We start from the raw sequence: 20,401 nt of genomic DNA, 5'->3' as shown, positions 1-20,401 counted from the left end.
AAAAAATCCTAATTGTTATTTAATGCCGTCCGTTTGCACAACTTTAGAGTATTTGAGGAGTAATAATAAGTAAAAATACAAGAGTTCCGCTAACTAAACACACCAGTGGTAATGATGGTTAGCTGCTGGAACAAATACACTGAAACTGGGACCCCGATGGGCAAACACTGTGCGACCTTTTAGAATTTACATTTCCATAGATACATGCAAGAATTTCTTCTTAAATTAAAAAATCCGACTATTATGTGGCGAACGTTCACTGTGTCAATATTGACCATACGTTATTAAACATTACAGGACTATACTTTTAAATTGCCAAATGTTTATGTTGCTGCGATGGGAGTCGGAAAGTGGAATAAGAAAATGCACAAAGAGGTTGTGCAAAATACTGTAAAGTGCGTAATTATTATTTTACCTCGAAAATAGCTTTCATCGTGGGAACATATTTAATTTTACTAATCTGAAATTAATTAGGAGTATTTTTTTTTAGATTTTTCCAACAATAAAAATGTTTGACCGTCGTGGTATCAAATAAAATAAAATTGATTAAGAATTATTTCGGTTGTCGTGTTTGTCAATTTCAATATTGTAAAATAGAACAATGTTTCCTTTCGAGCTTTAATTTTCACAATTATAAAAATATTTAATCCCGTCAATGAATTTATAAATTGAATGAGTGAAACAATTAGAACAAAAATCAGTAGACTTCAAACATCCCTTTTTAGTCTAGATTCTTGTTCCCGACATTATTATTAGTAAATAGACCAAACTTCAGGAGGTTGTGCTTCCTAATAAGAAAGTTAGGGCGATTTGCCCAATTGTAAGAAATTTGTGTAACAAAAATTTGTCGAAAAAAATCTAAATCTTCATGTTGATTTCAAAATTACGTTCTTAACTAATTTTGCGCCGCTAAACCCGGTCATTTTTAGCATCAATCATAAGACATCGATTTTCACAAGAACACCATTTTTTGGAATCCGAAAAATATGTTCTTGGAATTTACGAGCTCGTAGTTCCGGAACGGTAAGGCATAGAGCTTTGAGCTTTAGATCCACGGATTCCTTGAAATTTTTTCGTCACGACAGTCGACTGTCAAGCCAAAATTAGAATTCGTTTCAGTTTATGACAATTATAAATCGTGGTTTATTTTCTGATAAGAATGAGGGAAAAAAATGTGAAAAAAATCAGAAGACTTCAAACATTACTTATTGAACAACGCCATACTCAAAAATACTTATGTTTTATATTTCGTGTAGATAAATAAGGATTTTGCAATTTCGCTCCGCCCATTTAGTTCACGACGAATAAAAAAATCATCACAATTGAGATAGGTCGTATGGGCGAGGCTTAAATTTTGCCTTTTTTTCTTAATATAAGTATGTAGTCATCTTTTCACAACAAAAAACCTAAAACATGTTTAAAATGGTAAATTTGTATAGGAAAATATCTAGGAGTATTTTGCAATTATGCTCCACCCCTCGATCTGACAACGAATGAAGAATTCATCATGATTGAGAACGAAACGGATGGGTGGGGCTTCTCTGTTGGGTTTCTTTTTTAATTAATACATTTAGTTGTTTTTGTATAACACGATTACTTAAGAATATAATTTCTCCTAGACAAATAAGGATTTTACAATTATTATATCTCCCCGTCTCGGGTTACGACGAATACAAAAAATCATCAGAATTGAGATAGGGCGGGTGGGCGGGGCTTATATTTTGGCATTTTTTTCTTAATATATGCAGCCCTTTTTCACAACAAGAAACTGAGAACATGGTTAAAATGGTACATTTTTCCAAGGAGATATGATTTTTACTTCCCGAGCGTAAGCAAAGGAAGTATTGTAATCGAGTCCGTCGGTCGACTCTCTACTTTTACGTTTTCTCGATCTTTCATGACCCCTAGAAGACGAAGAAATAGGTCTCCCATTTCCGTCTGTCTGTCCGTCTGTCCGTCTGTCCGTCTGTCCGTCTGTCCGTCCGTCTGTCCGTCTGTCCGTCTGTCCGTCCGTCTGTCCGTCTGTCCGTCTGTTGTCCCGGATTTTTATTAGACAGATAATCTCCGAAAGTACTCGACCGATTGTTGTGAAATTTTGTACTTATATTAAGAATATCATGTAGATGGTAAAACGCTAACCAAAATTTGTCTAATCATCCCCACCACTAATGCGATGACGTCACTTCAAAATTGTACATAGTAAATGGGTTTTCAATTGTATAAAATAACATAGTCCTACACATGTAGTTTACAACTCTGAATCGACTTTTCACCCGAAACGTCCAGATTTTTGGAAAAAAAATCAAAATTATAAAACAATATTTTGAAATTTAATTTTTAATCTGCTAACCAGAATGCTTTGAAATGTTGCAGATGTTTTAAGGCTATAAAAAGCATCATAAATCTTTAGTCAAAAAATATTTACTTATCCCCTCCAAAAACTTGATGACGTCAGCTTAAAAGTTCGTGGAATAAATCATATCTAAAATGTACAAAATATGATGAGTCTGTACTTGTGATCTATCACTCCATTCATATTTTTTGGATTTGCATATACAGGGTGACTCAAAAAAATTAATGAATGCGTAAATATATTTTATTGATTTAATCAGGAACTACAAAACCGAATGCTCTGAAATCTTGCAGATGTTTTAAGGCTATAAAGAGCATCATAAATCTTTACTCAAAAAATATTTGCTTATCCCCTCCAAAAACTTGATGACGTCAGCTCAAAAGTTTGTGGAATAAATCATATCTAAAATGTACAAAATATGATGAGTCCGTACTTGTGATCTATCACTCCATTCATATTTTTTGGATTTCTATATACAGGGTGACTCCAAAAAATTAATGAATGCGTGAATATATTTTATTGAGTTAATCAAGAACTACAAAACCGAATGCTTTGAAATCTTGCAGATATTTTAAGGTTATAAAGAGCATCATAAATCTTTAGTCAGAATATAGTTGGTTATCCCCTCCAAAAACTTGTTAACGTCAGCTCAAAACTTTGCCGAATAAATCCTATCTAGAATATACAAAATATGATGAGTCTGTACTTGTAATTTATCATTCCATTCATATTTTTTGAATTTGCATATACCGGGTAACTCAAAAAAAAATATATGAAATCTACTGCGAAAAAAAACACAATAGGCATGCAGTCGTCACGTTTCCAACAGCGAGGGAAGTACTGGCTAAACTCTTTAGACCAATTTTTTTCAATTATGAGGTGGAGCCTGATTGCAAATTGTTCCTTATACAAATTTTTCATTTTAAACAAGTTTTAAGCTTCATGTTGTAAAAAGAAGTCTTCACATAATAAAACAAAAATGCAAAATATAAGCCCGCCCACCCGCCCTGTCTCAATTGTGATGATTTTTTTTATTCACCGTGAACCAAGGAGCTTAACTGCAAAATACTTATTTCTTTACAAGAAATTAAAAACATGTTTTTGAGTATCGTGTTGTTCCAAGAATATTACGTATATTAAGAAAAAGGGCAAAATATTAGCCCCGCCCACCCACCTCATCTCAATTGCGATAATTTTTTTTATTCTTAGAAACTTAAAACACGTTTAAAATGGTAATTTTTTTGACAAATAGGGATCTTACAATTAAGCCCCGCCCCTCGATTTGATAACGAATGAAAAATTTGCCACAATTGAAAATTGGGATCGGAGCGGGTATGGGTGGGGCTTAATCTTTGACTTTATATATTTATTTAATATACATAGTATTGTTAGAACAACATGAAACTAAAAACATGTTTTTAATTTCTCCTGGAGAAATACCTAAGGATTTTTCAGTTACGCTTCGCGTTCTTGGTTTATGACGAATAAAATAAATCATCACAATCGAGATAGGGTGGGTGGGCGGGGTCACATTTTGCCGTTTATTTTTAATATGTCTAGACTTATTTCGACAAGATATTTAAAATATGTCTAAATTGGTAAATTACTGTAGTAATCAACATAAATCCTTCGTTTTTCTTCTATAACCACTGGAGTTCCTTGGATTTTTTTTGTTACGACAGAAATTAGGATTCGTTTCAGCATAAGTCAGCGCATGGAACAGTGTTATTTTCCGATAGGTATGAGGGAAAAATTTGAAAAAATCAGAATAACTCGAACATACTTTTTTAGTCAAGATGCTGGTTCCCGACATTTTTGTTGGTTAGTAGACCAAATTTCAGAAGGTTGCGCCTTCGAATAAGAAAATGTGATATATTCAAATCTAAAAAATTTGCGAAACAAAAATTTGGCGAAAAATCAAAATCTTCACATCGATTTCAAAATTAGGTTATTAACTAATTTTACACCGCTAAGCCCATTTGTGGCATCAATTACAAGATGTATGAGACATCTGTCTGATTTTCACAAGAACAACACTTTTTGGAAGGCGAAAAATATGTTTTCCGAATTTACTAATCCGTATAGTTCTGGAATGATAAGTTGTAGAGCTTTGAGCTTTACATCCATGGATTGCTTGGTCGACTTTCAAGCCGAAATTAGAATTCGTTTCAGTTTATGACAACCATAAATCGGTGTTTATTTTCCGATAGAACTGGGGGAAAAATGTGAAAAAAATCAGAAGACTTCAAACATTCTTTTTTTTGTCTATGTTCTTTTTCCCCAGATTGTTATTAATACTTAGACCAAATTTCATGAGGTTGCGTCTTCTAATAAGAAAGTCAGGACGATTTGCGTAATTGTAAGAAATTTAGGGTAAATGTGTACAAGAGTGCGAATATGTATAAGAGTACGCAGTGATGATTTCTAAAGTCACTAGATCTACTATTACTTTTAGAAAGTACGGCAAACTGCCTGTGGTCGGAATTCGACAGAGAGGAACCTAACCTATGTGTTAAACAAAGATAGCGCGAGGCTAGTAATTTTCGCTATCTGTCAACGAAAGTTTGATGTGTTTACGATTTGAGGTTACGACAGACTGTACTAGAATTATTGAGTTAACGGACCGGAAAGAACACTATTCCAGTCCCAAAGTAACTCCAGCCCTATTCAACGAGAAAGTGTCACCGGTAACCAGCAAACAGTCGTGGAAGACGTGTTACCACCAAGGCAATTGACGGCCAAATGACAGTAACAGGATCGCCATACTGGAAGCAAAAAATACCTGCTGTCGAAAAGACGGAGCATAACAAGGACACAGATATATTTCTATTTCATAAAAGTTACTAATTGCCACACATTTCAAGATCGAGTCACATTAATGATTTCTAAAGTCACTAGATAGATAAAGTAGCGCAATTGGGCGCCATATTGTGTCCGCGCCAAATTCAAAATAAATAAATAAAAATTAACGGACTCGATACTTTCGTACAAAACGTAAATGTAGATTTTTTTCAAATAAGCATTTATTTATGTTTAAGCGTTATTTGTTCAATGCACTTAAATGCTATTGATAAACATAAGGGGTGAGTAAAAAATATAGATGAGAAGCCTTGCAATACCAGTTTATTAACAAAATTTCGGCCGCAATAGTTTCCTTCCTTCTGCTCGCTTTGCTTCGAATTCTTGTTCAGAAAAATGTAACTAAAAGTAAATAGTATTTAACATTGTGCAATTACATATTCTACCTTTAAACAAATTACTTCGCAAATTCTGGAGTTGTCGTTCAAATCGTCCCGGCCTATTAAATTCTCCTCTTCTAGCCCTATGACTAACACCTGCAACAATTTAAATTAGTTGAGAAAACTCAATTGAAAACTCAGTTGTAACCTACCTGTTGGAAGACGAAACAATCGGCTTTTATTTCCACACAAAGGATCACAACTTGGCATTTTAAAATAAGAGTCATAAAACACCACAAAAAAACACAAACAACTTTACAAAAAACACAAACAACTTTGCAAAACAGGTGATGCGTTAAACAGCGTTTGACAATTAACATTGACGTTTGTCAGTCGCCATATTGTGTCCGAAATACACGTTCTCTTCTAACACATTGAAACATTCAATTGCGGTACTTTGGTTATCTAGGGACTTTAATGATTTCTGCTTATTAGTGCCATCTGGGTAAGATGAAGTTATACCATTCAGAATTTAATGCTAAACCTGAAATAAAGGTGCAAAAGTGACCTGAATATAGTTTATAGTTTGCTCGTACTGACGATTTTATGTTCGCACGTTGTGTGGATGTAATTTTTACCGCTCATAGTTTTAGTTTTTTGTAAGGTACGTACCAGGTCTTTTATTTTACGATCAAAAGCTTTTAACTTTGAAAACATTAGGTTATGTACAAATGTACAAGAGTGCGCAGAGAGGTATTGTATAAGATTGGGCATTGTTTTCAATACGTAGTCTAATAGTCTTGGAGATACATATCATACGATAATGAATTATTTAACTCTACTACTTTGTACTGCTTTTCAAGTTGTGTGGTGGTGGTTATGGTGATTTTTTTTTTATTTTTACTTCCTGAGCGTGTTGTAATCGAGTCCGTCGACCGACTCTCTATTTTTACGTTTTCTCGACTTTTCAAGACCCCTAGAGTACGAAGAAATAGATCTCCCGTTTTATGTGTAGTCTGTAGTCACTTATTCCCATTTATTTTCACCTTAGAAACAAATATTTTTTCATAAAATGTAATGCGCACTCATAAGCGTTCAAATGCGCACTCTTGTGCAATGAACTGTCTAAGAGTGCGCATTTACACATCTTGACAAAAATTGAAATTACTCTTAAAATATAGTGATCTTGGGACGTACAATTAAATATATCTGATCTCTAAACATGTATATAACGAACCCATATCATAAAATTTGTCTATCCAAAAAAATTAAAAAGTTGTTGACAGTTTTACACTAAGTGCGTACTCTTGTACACATTTACCCTACGTAGGTAACAAAAATTTGTCGAAGAAATCAAAACCTTAACAATGATTCCAAAATTAGTTTCTTAACTAATTTTGCACCCCTAAACACATTTCTAGCATCAATTATAAGATGTAAAGACATCTATACGATTTTCGCAAAAACAACATTTTTTGGAAGGCGAAAAATTTGTTTTCGAAATTTTCGAACTCGTAGTTCTGGAATGGTCAGGCGTAAAGGGCTTAGTTTTCTTTCTATAACACGATTACTTAAGAACATATTTCACATGGTAATTTCTACCACAAAAATAAGGATTTTAAAATTAAGCCCCGCCCCTCGGCTTACGACGAATATAAAAAAATCATCAGAACCGAGATCGGGCGGGTGGGCGGGGCATATACTTTGGCGTTTTTTTCTTAATATACATAGCCATCTTTTCACAACAAGAAACTTAAAAGCTGGTTAAAATGGTAAATTTTTCAAAGGAAATATGGATTTTACTATTATGAGGTAGAGGTAGCCTCATTGCAAAAATATTTCCTTATACAAATTTTCCATTTTAAACATGTTTTAAGTTTCATCTTGTGAAAAGAAGTCTATACACATATTCAAACAGAAAGCCAAAATGCAGGCCCGTCCACCCGCCCTATCTCAATTGTGACGATTTTTTCTATTCGATGTGAACTAAGAGGGCGGAGCTTAACTGCAGAATACCTATTTCTTTACAAGAAATTAAAAACATGTTTTTGAATGTCATGTTGTTCAAATAATACTATGATATTAAGAAAAAAGGCAAAATATTAGCCCCACCCACCCACTCCATCTCAGTTGTGATTATTGTTTTTATTCTTAGAAACTTAAAACACGTTTAAAATGGTAAATTTTTGTAAAGAAATATGGATTCTGCAATTAGACTCCGTCCCTAGATCTGTCAACGAGTGAAAACTTCAATACTCAAAAACATGTCTTACATGGTGATTTCTTGTAGAAAAGTAATGAGGATTTTGCAATTAAATTTCGCTCCCTCGGCCCTCGAAGATTAAAAAAAAATCATCACAATTGAGATAGGGCGAGTGGGCGGGGCTTGTATTTTCTCTTTTTTCTTAATATATGTAGTCGTCTTTTCAGTACAAGAAACTTAAACATGTTTTTAATTTCTCGTAGAGAAATAAGAATTTTTTGCAGTTAAGCTCCGCGTTCTTGGCTCACGATGAATAAAAAAATCATCAAAATTGAGATTGGGCGGGTGGGCGGGGCTACATTTTGCCTTTGATTCTTAATATGTGTAGACTTATTTCCACAACAAGAAACTTAAAATATGTCTAAAATGGTAAATTTTTCTAGTAATCAACTTAAATCCCCCACTTTTCTTCTACAAAACCTTGAATTCCTTACAATTTTTTCGTTACGGCAGTTGATTTTCAAACCGAATTTAGGATTCGAACAGTGTTATTTTCCGATAGGTATGGGGGAAAAAATTAGAAAAAAAATCAGAAGAATTCGAACATACTTTTTTAGTCAAAATGCTGGTTTCCGACATTTTTATTGGTAAGTAGACCAAATTATAGGAGGTTGCGCGTTCGAATAAGAAAAGTAAGGCGATATATTCAAATCTAAGAAATTTGCGATACAAAAATTTGGCGAAAAAATAAAAATTTTCATATCGATTTCAGAATTAGGTTCTTAACTAATTTTGCACCGCTAAAGCCATTTCTGGCATCAATTACAAAATGTATAACACATCTGTCCGATTTTCACAAGAACAACATTTTTTGGAAGATGAAAAATATGTTTTCCGAATTTACGAACTGTTAGTTCCGGAACGGTAAGACGCAGAGCTTTGAGCTTTACATCGCTGGATTTCTTGGAATTTTTTCGTTACAACAGTTAATTTTCAAGCCGAAATTGGGATTCGTTTCAGTGTATGACAACCATAAATCAAACGGTGTTCTTTTCTGATAGTAGGTATGAAAAAATTAGAAAAAAATCAGAACACTTCGAATATTTTCTTTTAGTCAAGATGTTTGTTCCCGACATTTCTGTTAGTAAATAGGTCAAATTTCAGGAGGTTGCGCTTTCATATCCGGAAAGTAAGGGGTGATATGGTCAAATCTAAGAAATTTGCGGAACAAAAATTTAACGAAAAAATCAAAATCTTCATATTGATTTAAAAATTAACAACAAGAAACTTAAAACATGTTTGAAATGGTAAATTTGTATAGGAAAATATCTATTTTGCAATTACGCTCCGCCCCTCGGTTTGACTACGAATGAAAAATTCATCACGATTAAGATCGAGACGGATGGGTGGGGCTTCTCTTTTGGTTTTCTTTTTTAATTAATGATATCTACATTTATTTTTCTTTGTATAACACGATTACTTAAGAACATAATTTTTCCTAGATAAATAAGGAGTTTACAATTATTAAGCCTCCGCCTCTCGGGTTACGACAAATACAAAAAATCATCAGAATTGAGACAGGGCGGGTGGGCGGGGCTTATATTTTGGCTTGTGTTTTCTAATATAGGTATGTAGCCATTTTTGACAACAAGAAACTGAGAACATGGTTAAAATGGTACATTTTTGCAAGGAAATATGATTTTTTCAATTATGAGGTGGAACCTAATTGCAAATTGTTCCTTACACAAATTTTTCATTTTAAACATGTTTTAAGTTTCATGTTGTGAAAAAAGTCTTCACATATTGAAACAAAAAGGCAAAAAAAAATGATCACAATTGAGATAGGGCGGGTGGGTGGGGCTTATATTTTGCCTTTTTTCTTACTATACGTAGTCGTCTTTTCAGAACAAGAAACTCAAAAACTTGCTTAAAATGGTAAATTCTTGCACACAAATATGGAGATTGCAATTAAGCCCCGCCCCTTGATCTGACAACGAATGAAAAATTCATCACAATTGAGAATTGAGATCGGGGCGGGTCTGGGTGGGGTCTAATCTTTGGCGTTATTTTTTTGTTAATATACATAGTATTCTTTGAACAACCCGATACTCAAAAACATGTGTTTAATTTATCATAGAGAAAAACGGATTTTGCAGTTAAGCTCCGCCCCCTTGGCTCACGACGAATGAAAAAAATCATCACAATTGTGATAGGGTGGGTGGGCGGGGCTACATTTTGCCTCTGATTCTTAATAAGTTTAGACTTATTTCGACAACAAGAAATTTAAAATATAATGTCTAAAATGGTAAATCTTTGTAGTAATCAACTTAAATCCTCCACTTTTCTTCTACAACCCCTTGAATTCCTTGGAATTTATTCGTTACAACAGTTAATTTCCAAGCCGAAATTAGAATTCGTTTCAGTTTATGATAATTATAAATCGGGGTTTATTTTCTGATAAGAATGAGGGAAAAAATTGTGAAAAAAAATCATATGACTTCAAACATTATTTATTGAAGAACGCCGTAGTCAAAAATACTTATGTTGTATATTTCGTGTAGATAAATACGGATTTTGCAATTTCCCTCCCCCCTTTTGGCTCACGACGAATAAAAAAAATCAGCACAATTGAGATAGGTCGGGTGGGCGAGGCTTACATTTTGCCTTTTTTTCTTAATATAAGTATGTAGTCCTCTTTTCATAACGAAAAACTTAAAACATTTGTATAGGAAAATATCTAGGAGTATTTTGCAATTATGCTCCGCCCCTCGGTCTGACAACGAATGAAAAATTCATCACGATTGAGATCGAGACGGATGGGTGGGGCTTCTCTTTTGATTTTCTTTTTTAATTAATACATTTAGTGGTCTTTGTATAACACGATTACTTAAGAACAAAATTTATCCTAGATAAATAAGGATTTTACAACTATTAAGGATCCCCCTCTCGGGTTACGACGAATACAAAAAATCATCAGAATTGAGATAGGGCGGGTGGGCGGGGCTTATATTTTGGCATTTTTTTTCTTAATATATGTAGACTTATTTCCACAACAAAAAACTTAAAATATGTCTAAAATGCTAAATTTTCGTAGTAATCAACTTAAATCCTCCACTTTTCTTCTACAAACCCTTGAATTCCTTGGAATCTTTTCGTTACGGCAGTTGATTTTCAAACCGAAATTAGGATTCGTTTCAGCTAAGTCAGCGAATCGAACAGTGTTATTTTCCGATAGGTATGAGGGAAAAAATTCGAAAAAAAATCAGAATTCGAACATACTTTTTTAGTCAAGATGCTGGTCCCAACATTTTTGCTGGTTAGTGGACCAAATTTCAGGAGGTTGCGCATTCGAATAAGAAAAGTAAGGCGATAATTCAAATCTAAGAAATTTGGCGAAAAAATCAAAATTTTCATATCGATTTCAGAATTAGGTTCTTAAGTAATTTTGCACCACTAAAGCCATTTCTGGCATCAATTACAAAATGTATAAGACATCTGTCCGATTTCCATAAGAACAACATTTTTTGGGAGGTGAAAAATTTGTTTTCCGAATTTACGAACTCTTTGTTCCGGAACGGTAAGACGCAGAGCTTTGAGCTTTACATCGCTGGATTTACAGTGAATTTTCAAGCCGAAATTGGGATTCGTTTCAGTGTATGACAACCATAAATCGAACGGTGTTATTTTCTGGCAGTAGATATGAAAAAATTTGAAAAAAATCAGGAGACTTCGAATATTCTTTTTTAGTCAAAATGATCGTTCCCGACATTTCTGTTAGTAAATAGGCCAAATTTCAAGAGGTTGCGTGTTCGAATCAGGAAATAATAAGGATTTTGCAGTTAAATTTCGCTCCAACAGCTTTCAACGATTAAAAAAAAATCATCACAATTGAGATAGGGTGGGTGGCTGGGGCTTATATCTTGCCTTTTTTCTTAATATATGTAGTCGTCTTTTCAGAACAAGAAACTTAAAACATGCTTAAAATGGTAAATTCTTGTAGACAAATATGGAGATTGCAATTAAGCCCCGCCCCTCGATCTGACAACGAATGAAAAATTCATCACAATTGAGAATTGAGATCGGGGCGGGTATGGGTGGGGCCTAATCATTCTTTATTTATTTTTTAAATACACACAATATTCTTTGAATAACATGATACTCAAAAACATGTTTTTAATTTCTCATAGAGAAATAAGGATTTTTTGCAGTTAAGCTCCGCGTTCTTGGCTCACGACGAATAAAAAAAAATCATCACAATTGAGATAGGGTGGGTGGGTGGGGCTACATTTTGCCATTGATTCTTAATATGTGTAGACTTATTTCGACAACAAGAAACTTAAAACATATCTAAAATAGTAACTTTTTGTAGTAACCAACTTAAATCCTCCAATTTTCTTCTACAAAACCCCTTGAATTCCTTGGAATGTTTTCGTTACGGCAGTTGATTTTCAAACCGAAATTAGGATTCGTTTCAGCTAAGTCAGCGAATCGAACAGTATTATTTTCCGATAGATATGAGGGAAAAAATTTGAAAAAAAAAAACAGAAGAACTCGAACATACTTTTTTTTAGGCTCGATGTTGGTTGCGACATTTTTATTGGTAATAAGACCAAATTTGAGAAGGTTGCGCGTTCAAATAAGAAAAGTAAGACGATATATTCAAATCTAAGAAATTTGCGAAACAAAAATTTGTCGAAAAAATCAAAATCTTCATATCGATTTCAAAATTAGATTCTTAACTAATTTTGCATCGCTAAACCCAGTTCTGGCATCCATTATAAGAGGTATAAGACATTTGTCCGATTTTCACAAAAAGAACATTTTTTGGAAGGCGAAAAATATGTTTTCCGAATTTACTAACCCGTAGTTCCGGAATGGCAAGGCGAAGAGCTTTGAGCTTTACATCGCTGGATTCCTTGGAATTTTTTCGTTACGACAGTTGATTTTCAAGCCAACATCGACATTACGATTCGTTTCAGTCTATGACAGCCATACACATATTAAAAAAAAAGATAAAATATAAGCCCGCCCACCCGCCCTGCCTCAATTGTAATCAATTTTTTTAATCACCTGAACCAAGGGGGCGGAGCTTAACTGCAAAATATTTATTTCTTTACAAGAAATTAAAAACCTGCTTTGAGTAGCGTGTTGTTCAAAAATACTGTGTATATTAAGAAAAAAAGGCAAAATATAATCCCCGCCCACCCGCCTCATCTCAATTGTAATGATTTTCTTTATTCTTAGGAAATTAAAACACGTTTAAAATGGTGAACTTTTGTATGGATTTTGCAATTAGGCTCCGCCTCTAGGTCTGTCAACAGTGAAAACTTCATTAGTATTTTGTATGTATAGTATTTTTCGAAAAACACGATACTCAAAAACATGATAATTTCTTGTAGAGAAATAATAAAGATTTTGTAGTTAAATTTCGTTGCCACGTCTCTTTATTTATTTACGATTAAAAAACATCATAACAATTGAGATAGGGCGGGTGGGCGGGGCTCATATTTTTCCTTTTTTTATTAATATACGTAGTCGTCTTTTCAGAACAAGACACTTAAAACATGTTTAAAATGGTAAATTCTTGTAGACAAATAGGTATGCATTTTGCAATTAAGCCCTCCCCCTCGATCTGACAACGAATGAAAAATGTATCACAATTTTTTTCTTAATATACATACCTAGTAGTATTCTTTTCACAATAGTTACTCAAAAACGTGTTTTTAATTTCTCGTTGAGAAACAAGGATTTTGCAGTTAAGCGCCGCCTTCTTGGCTCACGACGAATAAAAAACAATCACCACAATAGAGATAGGGCGGGTGGGCGGGGCTCCATTTTGCCTTTTTTTCGTAATATGTGTAGACTTATTTCGATAACAAGAAACTTAAAACATGTCTAAAGTGGTAAATTTTTGTGGTAATCAACTTAAATCCTACAATTTTCTTCTACAACCCGTTTAAATATTAAGAGCAGCTTGGCAACGGAGTTTATAAATTTTCAGCTCTAAAAACAACGTCACCGGGAACGGCGACTTCAACGTCAACAGCAAATTTATAAATCTCACTTTACATCGCTGGATTCTTTGGAATTATTTCGTTTCGGCAGTTGATTTTCAAGCCGAAATTAATATTCAGGAAATTGCGCGTTTAAATAAGAAAAATTAGGCCGTATGCTCAAATTTAAGAAATTTGCCAAACAAAAATTCAAAATTAAACTAATTTTGGATCTCTAGATCCATTTCTGACAAATATGACGTTAGATTTTCAAGCTCTTTATTCTTCTGTATTGAGAAGTGACTATAATATAAATACAAAACAGTTTTCTCCGATCTTGTCAGTTTTTGCCCCGGCTTGAGATCGCCCCACGTAATCCCCATAATACAAGATTCCACCCGAGCCACGGTGTAGTGTTACTCTCGAAAAAAACTCGCCGGGAAGTTTGCAATTGAAATTCTTGTCGTTGTAAGAGTGCAACAGTAGGAACTCAAACATTGAAAGTATCCATTTTCAAACGCTGGCGAGGCTCCTATTTCTGTGAAAACACACACGACGGAACGAAATTAAAAAAAAGTTCTTGAGACGTCAGCGTGTTCATTAGTATTCTCGAGAGCATCTCCGTGAAGTGGGTGCTGTTTACCGAGCCATTATTTCTGTAAATGTTACAGTGCTTTCTTGAGGTGGGACGTAACAGTTTCATAACCCGAAGCTGCTTGGATAGAGGATGACAATTAAGGCCAGTTGGGTGAAAACTTACAATAATAGAATTATAATACGCCGTATTTGTCGAAAGTCGAACCGGAACTCGTAATACGTACAACTAAACAAATAAAAAGTGATAATTATTATTAAAAATAACTTGCAACTCTTGACTTGAACGATAAAATACAAGCATAAAGTATATTTAGAACAACTGAGATAAATATACCGGGTGTCTGAACCTACTTGTTCCTCTTTAGTATCTCTGTCATTAGGAAAGAGTGAAGTTTGAAATTTAGAATCGTTAATGAACATTAAGACATTTATTAAAAGAATACACGAGTAGTATTATATCACTTTCGGCTTTTCCGGCAGTGACTGCAACTTTTTTTTCAAACAAAATAGTGTATTTTACGCTCTTTAGTTATTAACTAATCGTCCCCTTTCACGTCACAAGCACGTACATATTAAAAACCGGTCGTGATAGGAAAACTAAGTTTTTTTCTTCGGGTGATAGAAATTATTGCCTGCGATGGAAGCAGTTGTAGGACAAACCAATTATCTTCAAGTACAAAAGGATTCGAAAAAACACATTGATTTGAATGAGTCGATATTGGATGGGACGTCAGACGCAACATTTCAGTCGCCATCGGCGCCACAAAAGAGTAAATTTGCAGGCGAGAGTCGAGATGGCATTGTGACATCGTCTTTATTCGAGATCAGATTTCAATACGGAAAATGGTGGAAATTATAATTTGAAAAACTCGCGCAAATCGGAGAGAAATTTGCCGGCGCCAGAGAGAAAGAAAACAATCTAACTGCTGGGCAACGAAAATGTCCATGCATGACGCAATAACATGTGTACTCACTAGGACTCGACGGCTCCGACGAATCCGACGTGGGGAACGTGTTCCTCTGCATCAGTTGCTGGATGCCCATGTCCTGTTGCGGCAGGGTGGGCGGGTTGACCGGCGGCGTGCTCTCCCCGACCACCGTCGACGGGGTGGGAAAGAGGATTCCCAGCTCCCGGGCCTCGTTCTCCTCCTGGGCTTGCTGGCGTCGGAGGGCGACCTGGGCCGCCATCACCCTCTGTCGTTCCGCGATGAGGGTGCACTTGGCGCAGTTGCAGTCGCGCCACCGGCAGTACCTCTTGTGGCCCTTAAGGGCCGAGACGACGCCGTGGTTGCGGCACCGGGCGCACTTGGGGGTGCGCTGGTAGCGCTCGGACGCCCGCAGGAAGAACGCCGGGGGGATGGCGCCCAAGACCGGGTGCTGGGACATGAGGGAGGTCATGTCCACGCCGCTGCCGGGGATGCTCATGTTGACGGTCTGGAAGAGGAACGTTGTCAGACTCCGTTTGAAAAGTACAAAAAAATCCAACATTCTTTTACAGTCTAGATAATGGTTCGGCTCCGGACCTGTAAGACCTAGAGATTTAAGCTTTGCACTAATCGGTTCCTTGGAATTTTTTGGTCGTATCAGTTGATTTTCAAGCCGAAACTAGAATTCGTTTTCGTTTATGACAATCATAAATCGAACGCTGTTATTTTCCGATAGGTGTAAGGAAAAAATTGGAAATAAAATTACAAGCTTTCGAACATTATTTTTTGAGTCTAGATTCTTATTCTCGACACTCTTAATAACAAATAGACAAAATTTCAGGAGGTTACGCATTCGAATAAAAAAATTATTACGATATTTCCAAATCAAAGAAATTTGAGGAACAAAAATTTAGCGAACAAATGAAAATCTTCACATCGATTTCAAAATTATGTTCCCAACTAATGTTGCGTCGCAAAATTTAGTTCTGGCCCCAATTATAAGATATCTGTCGATTTCCATCCGAACAGAATTTTTTGGAGTTCGAAAAAATGTTCTACGAATTTACGAGTTCGTACAACTCCGGAACCGAAAGACCTAGAGAATTAAGCTTTACGCTAATCGAATCCTTGGAATTTTATGGTCGCATTAGTTGATTTTCAAGCCGAAACTAGAATTCGTTTGCGTTTATGACAATCATAAATCGAACGCTGTTATTGCCCTATAGGTGTGAGGAAAAAAATTGGAAATAAAATCAGAAGCTTTCGAACACTATTTTGACTCTAGATTCTTATTCTGGACATTCTTAATAACAAATGGACAAAATTTCAGGAGATTACGCATTCGAATAAAAAAATTATTACGATATTTTCAAATCAGAGAAATTTGAGGAGCAAAAATTTAGCAAAAAAATGAAAATCTTCACATCGATTTCAAAATTATGTTCCCAACTAATTTTGCGTCGCTAAATCTAGTTCTGGCCTCAATTATAAGATATCTGCCGATTTCCATCCGAACAGAATTTTTTGGAATTCGAAAAAATGTTCTACGAATTTACGAGTTCGTACAGCTCCGGAACCGAAAGACCTAGGGAATTAAGCTTTACGCTAGTCGATTCTTTGGAATTCTTTGGTCGCATCAGTTGATTTTCAAGACGAAACTAGAATTCGTTTGCGTTTATGACAATCATAAATCGAACAATGTTACTTTCCGATAGGTGTAAGGAAAAAAATTGGAAATAAAATTAGAAACTTTCGAACATTATTTTTGACTCTAGATTCTTATTCTGGACGTTCTTATTAACAAGTAGACAAAATTTCAGGAGGTTACGCATTCGAATAAAAAAATTATTACGATATTTCCAAATCAGAGAAATTTGAGGAACAAAAATTCAGCGAAAAAATGAAAATCTTCACATCGATTTCAAAATTATGTTCCAACTAATTTTGCGTCGCTAAATCTAGTTCTGCCCTCAATTATAAGATATCTGTCGATTTCCATTCGAACAGAATTTTTTGGAGTTCGAAAAAATGTTCTACGAATCTACGAGCTCGTATAGCGCTCCGGAACTAGAGATTTAAGCTTTGCGCTAATCGAATCCTTGGAATTTTTTGGTCGCATCAGTTGATTTTCAAGCCGAAACTAGAGTACGTTTTCTTTTATGACAATCATAAATCGAACACTGTTATTTTCCGATAAGTGTAAGGAAAAAATTTGAAATAAAATCAGAAGCTTTCGAACATTCTTTTCGACACTAGATTCTTATTCTGGGCATTTTTAGAAAAATTTGAGAAGCAAAAATTTAGCGAAAAAATTAACATCTTCACATCGACTTCAAAATTATGTTTATAACTAATTTTGCGTCGCTAAATCTAGTTCTCTGATCAATTATAAGATATCTGTCGATTTCCACCCGAACAGAATTTTTTGGAGTTCGAAAAAATGTTCTACGAATTTACGAGTTCGTACAACTCCGGAATCGAAAGACCTAGGGAATTAAGCTTTACGCTAGTCGAATCCTCGGAATTTTTTGGTCGCATCAGTTGATTATCAAGCCGAAACTAGAATTCGTTTGTGTTTATGACAAGCATAATTCGAACGCTGTTATTGTCCGATAGGTGTGAGGAAAAAAATTGGAAATAAAGTTAGAAGCTTTCGAATATAATTTTTTGACTCTAGATGCTTATTCTGGACATTCTCAATAACAAATAGACAAAATTTCAGGAGGTTACGGATTCGAATAAAAAAATTATTACGATATTTCCAAATCAGAGAAATTTGAGGAACAAAAATTTAGCGAAAAAATGAAAATCTTCACATTGGTTTCAAAATTATGTTCTCAACTAATTTTGCCTCGCTGAATCTAGTTGTGGCCCCAATTATAAGATATCTGTCGATTTCCATCCGAACAGAATTTTTTGGAGTTCGAAAAAATGTTCGACGAATTTACGAGTTCGTACAGCTCCGGAACCGAAAGACCTAGAGAATTAAGCTGTACGCTAGTCGAATCCTTGGAATTTTTTGGTCGCATCAGTTGATTTTCAAGCCGAAACTAGAATTCGTTTTCGTTTAGGACAATCATAAATCGAACGCTGTTATTGTCCTATAGGTGTGAGAAAAAAAATTGTAAATAAAATTAGAAGCTTTGGAACACCATTTTTGACTCTAGATTCTTATTCTGGACATTCTTAATAACAAATGGACAAAATTTCAGGAGGTTACGCATTCGAATAAAAAAATTATTACGATATTTCCAAATCAAAGAAATTTGAGGAACAAAAATTCAGCGAAAAAATGAAAATCTTCACATCGATTTCAAAATTATGTTCCCAACTAATTTTGCGTCGCTAAATCTAGTTCTGGCCTCAATTATAAGATATCTGTCGATTTCCATCCGAACAGAATTTTTTGGAGTTCGAAAAAATGTTCGACGAATTTACGAGTTCGTACAGCTCTGGAACCGAAAGACCTAGAGATTTAAGCTTTACGCTAATCGAATCCTTGGAATTTTTTGGTCGCATCAGTTGATTTTCAAGCCGAAACTAGAATTCGTTTGCGTTTATGACAATCATAAATCGAACGCTGTTATTTTCCGATAAGTGTGAGGAAAAAAATTGGAAATGAAATTAGAAGCTTTCGAACATTATTTTTGACTCTAGATTCTTATTCTGGACATTCTTAATAATAAATAGACAAAATTTCAGGAGGTTGCGCATTCGAATAAAAAAATTATTACGATATTTCCAATTCAGAGAAATTTGAGGAACAAAAATTCAGCGAAAAAATGAAAATCTTCACACCGATTTCAAAATTATGTTCCCAACTAATTTTGCGTCGCTAAATCTAGTTCTGGCCTCAGTTATAAGATATCTGTCGATTTCCATCCGAACAGAATTTTTTGGAGTTCGAAAAAATGTTCTACGAATTTACAGGTTCGTACAGCTCCGGAACCGAAAGACCTAGAGAATTCAGCTTTATGCTAATCGAATCCTTGAAATTTTTTGGTCGCATCAGTTGATTTTCAAGCCGAAACTAGAATTCGTTTGCATTTATGACTATCATAAATCGAACGCTGTTATTTTCCGATAGGTGTAAGGAAAAAAATTGGAAATAAAATTGGAAGCTTTCGAACATTATTTTTGACTCTAGATTCTTATTCTGGCCATTCTTAATAACAAATAGACAAAATTTCAGGAGGTTACGCATTCGAATAAAAAAATTATTACGATATTTCCAAATCAGAGAAATTTGAGGAGCAAAAATTTAGCGAAAAAATGAAAATCTTCACATCGATTTCAAAATTATGTTCCCAACTAATTTTGCGGCGCTAAATTTAGTTCTGGCCCCAATTATAAGATATCTGTCGATTTCCATCCAAACAGAATTTTTTGGAGTTCGAAAAAATGTTCTACGAATTTACGAGTTCGTACAGCTCCGGAAGCGAAAGACCTAGAGAATTAAGCTTTACACTACTCGAATCCTTGGAATTTTTTGGTCGTATCAGTTGATTTTCAAGCCGAAACTAGAATTCTTTTGCGTTTATGACAATCATAAATCGAACGCTGTTATTGTCCGATAGGTGTGAGGAAAAAAATTGGAAATAAAATTAAAAGCTTTCGAACATTATTTTTTGACTCTAGATGCTTATTCTGGACATTCTTAATAACAAATAGACAAAATTTCAGGAGGTTACGTATTCGAATAAAAAAATTATTACGATATTTCCAAATCGGAGAAATTTGAGGAGAAAAAATTTAGCGAAAAAATGAAAATCTTCACATCGATTTCAAAATTATGTTCTCAACTAATTTTGCGTCGCTAAATCTAATTCTGGCCTCAATTAGGTATAAGATATCTGTCGATTTCCATCCGAACAGAATTTTTTTGAGTTCGAAAAAATGTTCTACGAATTTACGAGTTCGTACAACTCCGGAACCGAAAGACCTAGAGAATTAAGCTTTACGCTAATCGAATCCTTGGAATTTTTTGGTCGCATCACTTGATTTTCAAGCCGAAACTAGAAGTCGTTTTCGTTTATGACAACCATAAATCGAGCGCTGATATTTTCCGATAGATGCAAGGAAAAAAATTGTAATAAAATCAGAAGCCCTTGAATATTCTTTTCGAGTCTAAGATGATTGTTCTGGGTCTT

General features: G+C 34.7%; 1 protein-coding gene across 2 annotated transcripts in view; it reads right to left on the bottom strand.

Annotated features, from left to right (window-relative positions):
- Window positions 1–20,401, bottom strand: part of LOC135124177 (doublesex- and mab-3-related transcription factor A2-like) — a 105,475-nt gene that overhangs the window by 12,026 nt on the left and 73,048 nt on the right. For both annotated transcript variants that reach the window (XM_064049069.1, XM_064049070.1), the window contains exon 2: window positions 15,300–15,759. In XM_064049069.1, the coding sequence (XP_063905139.1) occupies window positions 15,300–15,750 (451 nt within the window). In that variant the 5' untranslated portion in view covers window positions 15,751–15,759. The remainder of the gene's footprint in view (window positions 1–15,299; window positions 15,760–20,401) is intronic.

The sequence above is a fragment of the Zophobas morio genome, unplaced genomic scaffold, assembly GCF_036711695.1.
Source record: "Zophobas morio isolate AGI-343-1 ecotype UQ-CSIRO unplaced genomic scaffold, CSIRO_AGI_Zmor_V1 ptg000007l, whole genome shotgun sequence".
In the NCBI taxonomy this organism is placed as follows: Eukaryota; Metazoa; Arthropoda; class Insecta; order Coleoptera; family Tenebrionidae; genus Zophobas; species Zophobas morio.
The sequence above is the reverse complement of the archived record's forward strand: the minus strand, read 5'-3'. Positions and strand labels throughout refer to the sequence as shown.